At 39.3% G+C, this 6,406-nt stretch overlaps 1 protein-coding gene across 1 annotated transcript; it reads right to left on the reverse strand.

Annotated features, from left to right (window-relative positions):
* Positions 1 to 448: 448 nt before the first annotated feature.
* Positions 449 to 6,088, reverse strand: LOC135679480 (ferrochelatase-1, chloroplastic-like). Its single transcript, XM_065193281.1, has 10 exons — positions 5,905 to 6,088; positions 5,361 to 5,471; positions 4,821 to 5,166; positions 4,079 to 4,222; positions 3,761 to 3,862; positions 3,155 to 3,258; positions 2,923 to 3,049; positions 1,957 to 2,109; positions 1,707 to 1,807; positions 449 to 1,053 (listed from the first exon to the last, which is right to left on the reverse strand). The coding sequence occupies exons 2-10, from the start codon at positions 5,438 to 5,440 to the stop codon at positions 735 to 737; spliced, it is 1,476 nt and encodes a 491-aa protein (XP_065049353.1). The 5' UTR covers positions 5,441 to 5,471; positions 5,905 to 6,088; the 3' UTR covers positions 449 to 734.
* Between the last annotated feature and the right edge of the window lie 318 nt (positions 6,089 to 6,406).

A 6,406-nucleotide genomic window follows, 5' to 3' on the forward strand; every position in this document is an offset into this window, starting at 1 on the left:
CATTTCCGATTTCATGCAAACACAACAGCGACTTTTCCTTCCACCATCCTCGGTATTCACGGGCTCTTCCAGAGTTGAAGTTCGATGATTCATGTAATGTAGAATGTTGTCAGGAGAAAGCTTGCTAGTTCAGCGGCAGCCTCAGCAACAAGCTGCATTTTGGAACTCCGTGCTTCCAATCTGTGCAACGCAAAAGACCTCGGTATTCACGGGCTCTTCCAGAGTTGAAGTTCGATGATTCATGTAATGTAGAATGTTGTCAGGAGAAAGCTTGCTAGTTCAGCGGCAGCCTCAGCAACAAGCTGCATTTTGGAACTCCGTGCTTCCAATCTGTGCAACGCAAAAGAAGCATTCCCTTTCCTGTAGTGTGTACATTTCGCTTCACCAACAGATCTTCTATCTGTTTGTTACATTATAAGATTCCTCTCACAGGCTGCAGCGATGCAAATGCTAGACATTTTACTGTGCTTTCAGATTCAAAAGTCGGAACATCACACAGTTTCTTAATCCATCTAATGATGGTCTTTCTTACATGATATCTGTCGAATTGAAAAATTATCATCCTGTGAGGTGATGATTTACATCAACTGATTCACTTAGCCACTGTCATGAGCAGAGAATAACAGCCAACGACTATCAACGTTACAAAATTGCTTTGCGGAGATCATTATCACTTACATGTATTCAGATGATTCAAGTTGACCGGAAAACCATCACCTTGACCAAAAAATATATTAGATGAGGAAATTCCTAAACGCAGAAATCACTCTAGGTGACAGCAATAGCACAAACGCAAAGATTGACCCGAAAAACAAGTTGATGGCATATTGAACAAGATCTGTCTCGGTCTCGGGCTCTGAGGATGTTCTCTTTGCATTTGATACAGATGCAGATGGGAGGGCTTCTATAACGGCATCTGCAAGATCTGAGATGAAGGAAGAAGTGCAACCCAGAGCTGGTACCCTGCCCCAGTTCTCAATGCCCGACTGCAGAGCCAAGTGCTTGTACTCCATATCAATCTCTTCCAGAGTTTCAATATGTTCGCTCACAAAGCTGGAAGATGATGGCACAGGAAAAATCCAAATTGTGGTCAGTGAAAAACACAAAAATCAAGTGCATGCCAGTTAAACATCCTTCACCAATATGACCCACACCATCAGTTAAATCATGTACGACAACTTAGCACATGAATTCCTCCTGGCAACCCAAGTCTAGATGGGATAGAATAGGCTTGATCTCAAAAGATGGCAATGGAGAACTAGTTTGAGCAAGAGCATGAACCCTCAAGCTTTGCTTCTTGTTGAGGCAGGAGTTTATGATGATTTAAAAAGGTCATCCAGGAAAATGAAGCAACTGCTCAACAATTCCTTAATCAATATAGACATAAAATCATGAACCAAAAGATGCTTCTTGTTTATTCTAGCAAGATAAACAATATAAGTTGTTTTAGCATATGAAAGTGTCCCAAATTATTTAATATATAAATATTCAACATATTCCTAAGTGTATAATTTAGCATATGTGTACCATGGGGCAGGTCATAAAAGCCAAAGTTTGCCACCAGAAACGTACCATTATGCAATGCTGTAATAATGGGCTGTTACTAGGAATCCACTAACAACATGAATTGTTGCTAAAACACTGATTGAATTCAGCTCAATCTGAAAAGGATTCGCAGGCTGATGGTCAACAAATTGACAAGTTACCTTACAGGGACTGCGAGAAGGCTCTTTACACCTTTCTGACCAAGCTCGACAATCACTTCATCAGTATAAGGCTTTAACCACTGAACAGGCCCAACTCGGCTCTGCAAGGAGTTCAAGAAAATAATAAACTCTTCTGGAAACTACAGGATCGAGCAATGCAAGTCAATGAAACAGAAGGATTTATATAAAGAACATGGAGATTTTAGTAAAAGATGCTCAATAAATTTGGAGCATTTGTAAAACCCTGTACCTGATAAGCAAGAGTGTGCTGGTTAACAATTCCTCTATATTTCAACTCAGCCATGATCAAGGAGATACACTCCTCCATCTGATCTTTGTATGGATCTCCTGCATCCTGAACATAGCTAAGTGGAACTCCATGTGCGCTAAAGAATATCATAACCTACCATCATAAGCAAAGGGAAACAGAAGATTTAAATGAGAACATGAGACATGTCCAACACAAAAGTATCAAGAAAAATAGCTTAGCTTCTCTGGTAACTAAACCAATTATAATGAATATGGAGTAAAGGAACATCAATTACTGCAGTGCACTAATCCTTAAAGCAAAAAAACTGTATCTTCTAAAATCCATTTAGGTAAAGCTTAAATTTTAGCCATCTTGTCACAAACTTTGTGAACTAGTAATTAGCTTGACTTATTTTTCCAACTATCCCCGAATGAATATGTAGGTTATCGTATCCATTGTAAAAATCATTTGACGGCAACAGCAGTCCCTAATTCTATTATGACCTTTATGCCTAGTTTTGGATCCACAAATTGTGTTTCTTCTCCGAGTGTCTTATCAAGTTAACTTTGTCTCATCATGCCAAAGGCTTGCCAAAAGCATGTTTGGTGGACTTTATTATCAATGCCAACTAGAAGAAATAAGAAATGGAAAAAGAGAAGGGCACAGACACCACCATGGCACCATGCCATCATCCTTAGGTGTCGCTTACAACCCCCACCCCCCGCCCAAATAAAAAAAGGGTTTGTTGGTTTAACAAGCAAATTCCATTGCTCTACATCTCGACTCCATTAGTTATGCAGCTTAGCAAGATGCAACCATACAAATTCTAAGCAAACTGGAACAAAGATGCAGTGGTAGACATGACACATGACACTACAAGGGAAATCACCATACCATGTGTAATAATTAACAGTAGAGAAAAGCACTTTAACATAAATCAGACAATTAATAGTCAATAGAAATTACCTCCTCGGGCTTAGAAAAACTTAGTAGCTCATTTTCTATCAAATCAGCCATTGATTTGATGTAACCTTCACGTTGATACCATGACTCGATAATAGAAATTGGCAAGCTTGCAAAATAAGCATCTTCCCTGCAATGTGATTAATATCCAGTAAGCTTTATTAAAAAATAATTAATCGCAAATTAGTTGAGAATTCAGAGGTTTCATAGAAAAGAAAGAGAAATTACTAACTACCTGATAATACTCTGTAGAACACGGATACTAGAACCACTAGTGGATATAGAGAATTGAGGATAAAGTGGCAGCACAACAAGCTTTGTTATTTTATCCTTCTTTATCTGTAATTATATGGATAAGTAGTCAGTGTAGCCACGTAAGTCAAGAGTACACAAACTAAACAAGCACATTTCAAGCAAGTAGCACTCCACATTCTCCAAATAGCATTTCTGTTCTTCTAATTGTACAAATAAAATATATGCAGATTGAGGACAAATCAAGCTGTTATTATTTCTAGTATAGTAGTTTGCATAATGTTATAATTTATTTGCTGTTAATATTTCTAGTATAGTAATTTGCAGACTGTTATAGTTCATTTGTCTCTAAGCCACTGAAGCTCTGCAAAGTGTGTGAAATTTGACAAAAAAAATGGAGAAACAAGAAGCAGTTTGGTTTGACTATAAAAATTACAAGGATGCATAGCTGCAGGTTTGAACAACTACTGCATCAAAGAAAGCAACTACAAAATAATAAGAGGTACAGCAGACAACTACAGATTGAAGGCATGTTATATTAAGCACTGAGCAATTTGTTGCCGGGTAGCAGTAAAGTGTAATTACAAACCTGATGAAGAGCCTCCTCAGTGAAAGGGTGCCAGTACCGCATACCAACATATACATTGGCATGCAAATCCTTGTCTTTGAGGGCCAGTTTCAGTGCTTGTGCCTGAAATTTTTTTTCATTGAGTCAGCTTGTCAGCAGCAGCTTTTTTCTAAATGAAACATGAGAAGGAAAGACATAAGACAGTTTGTTATTCCCATTCAATAAAACCCCACTAAAATTGTAACTCAGATATATTGAGTAAATTACTATGCCATGGTGATAGTGAAGAAATATATCCCAGGAAAAGAAAAAGGAACACTACTAAATCAAATTACAAACCTGTTCATCAGTTATCCTCCGTAATGGTGATCCACCACCAATTGCAGCATAACCCTCCTTACTTTTTGGAGCTCTGACAACTGATATTAACTTGGCCAGTGGTCGCTGGAGAAACCGGAATAGTCTAGGAAGCCGTATTATGTCCTATTATGAAAGAGGAAAAGATATCTTAAGTAAAACAACTGAAAACTAAAAAAGAACTACAATTAAGAATATATATGTTTAGTGCACCATAAAGAAAATATTCATAAAAATAATCCCAAGCATCGAATAAATTGGGAATGACATGTATATACACATCATATGTATATATACATTAGTAGTATCACATGTGTAATTTGATAATTGGACCATTTGAGATTATGTTTGTGTCAGTGCACCAACTATTGGATGTTGGCAGCATTCCCTGCAATGAAAAAATTGTCACTTATATGTCAAGTAAGAAGACAGTGAATCTTGGCACCACACTGAGGTTGCTCTTACAAGAAGCTGGTCAAGATTTTGGAGTGTTTCTGCTTTTTCAAACTAAACGGATTAAAAAAATCTTCATATACAAGTGCGAATTGGCAAATCAATAGTTTATTTTCTCACATTCTTGCTTCATCGAAAAGCTTAAATAGAATATATCAATCTGATTGTTGCAATAAACTAGTTAAGAAAGGAACCAAAAGAACATGTAAACATGTGGAACAAGACAAGCATTTCTGTTCATTGCTCATATATCAAAATATGACGAACTTACTGGATCAGCAAATAAATTGAACAGGAATGGTTGAACATCGTTCAGGGTCTCTGGACCTCCAAGGTTCAACAGGAGTATGCCAACCCTTTCATGTGCATGACTTGAAGAAATGCTGAGAAAACTTGCATCATGCGTGCATGCCTCTGCAGAACAATTAAGCCTCCCAAGATTATGCTTTTTGACTGGCATATGTATAGATTTGGCAAAATTCCCTTTGCTAACATCAGATGTAGGATTAGAAAGCACCGATAAACTCAGTGATTCATCAGTTCCTTGAGGGCCATTACGCGAGGAATGGGAGGAGCATTTGACATAGCATACCGAGGTACCTCCCTTGTGCCTTGATCTGAAATAGAATTGGCTTTGAGCTCTACCATATGCAAGAAAGCATCGAGATATGTAATTGATGAACATGTGATCCGTCAACTTCAGTTACAAATTGATCGATTACAGATCTAAAGCAAAAACTTCATTTTGACGTTGGGTTCATCCTCAGATCATCTGTCAAATAACAAAAGAAAATGGAAAAACAACACTCACGAATACAGAGAGCCGACACTTCTCCGACTCCTAAAATCAAGGAGTTTGGTCTGAGAAACAGCAGAATTCGCAGCTTCCATGCTCTCAGAAAAGCAATCCGGTGTTCCGATCCTAGAGGAGAAATTTTGAGAACAAAATTAGAATCCAAAAGCATGGATGATCGACCATATCAGAAAACAGGCAAGTAAACTTATGGCAGGTTCTCATCAAAAAATCACATCTAAGATGAACAGATCAAGATCATGTCTAATCGTCAAGCGTGGAATCGACTCGCAGAGTCTTGTCTCCCGTCGAGGCATTCCTCAGCAGATTGTAAATCATATATTCATTAACTTGTATTACAAACAAATAGAGTCCGACACATGATACATGGCAATTTTATGGCTACAACACAATGGTTAGTCGCCAAGACTGGTTTATGTATCGTAAATCGGACTGTTGCACACCCACCCTAAACAAAGGGATCGAACAAGAACGACCTCAAGGCAAAAGACACCAAAAGTCGATGCGGCTCAAGAAGAAACGGAGATCGAAGAAGACGCACCTTGTAGTCAGAGCCAATGGTTCAAGATCTCCAAGAATCACGGAATAGAAGAGTTGGATCGACTCTTCTTGTGGGGTTAGGGCTGATCGTCGAAGAAGAAGGAAAAGGAATGGGGAGCAGAAGGAGGCGGCGACGGGGGTAGCGAGACGAGAAAGGAAAGTAAACGGCAGAAGCGCCGTTGGGTGCTTACTTCCTTCCGGTCAAATATGGCGGACGAAGACTCGTTCCCTCGCTCGTCCTGGTGCTGCCCACCTAACGACGACGATCCAAACCCAAAGAACGGGCACGCGGAAGAAAAAGCATCTCTTCATCTACCCCCTTTCGATTACCCGGATACGCAAGCTTCACTGAAGTAGCGTGGGGCCCAAGAGAAAGCTTCTGTGGAAGCCGCCGATCCTCCGATCACGACGCAGGTCATTGTTGTTCGGGGACTCATCGACGTATTCGTGGTGTGATGGAACCTCCTGTTCGTTCCTCTCTTGCTGATGAGTATTTGCGTGAA

The sequence above is a fragment of the Musa acuminata genome, chromosome BXJ1-7 (genome assembly GCF_036884655.1).
Source record: "Musa acuminata AAA Group cultivar baxijiao chromosome BXJ1-7, Cavendish_Baxijiao_AAA, whole genome shotgun sequence".
Taxonomy (NCBI): Eukaryota; Viridiplantae; Streptophyta; class Magnoliopsida; order Zingiberales; family Musaceae; genus Musa; species Musa acuminata.

Coding starts and splice junctions, on each gene's coding strand:
- LOC135679480 (XM_065193281.1), bottom strand. CDS start 5,440: ATGGAAGCTGCGAATTCTGCTGTTTCTCAGACCAAACTCCTTGATTTT. Junction 3,863..4,078: donor GGAGGATAACTGATGAACAG/GTTTGTAATTTG, acceptor AAAAAATTTCAG/GCACAAGCACTGAAACTGGC. Junction 1,054..1,706: donor CTTCTCGCAGTCCCTGTAAG/GTAACTTGTCAA, acceptor ATCATCTTCCAG/CTTTGTGAGCGAACATATTG.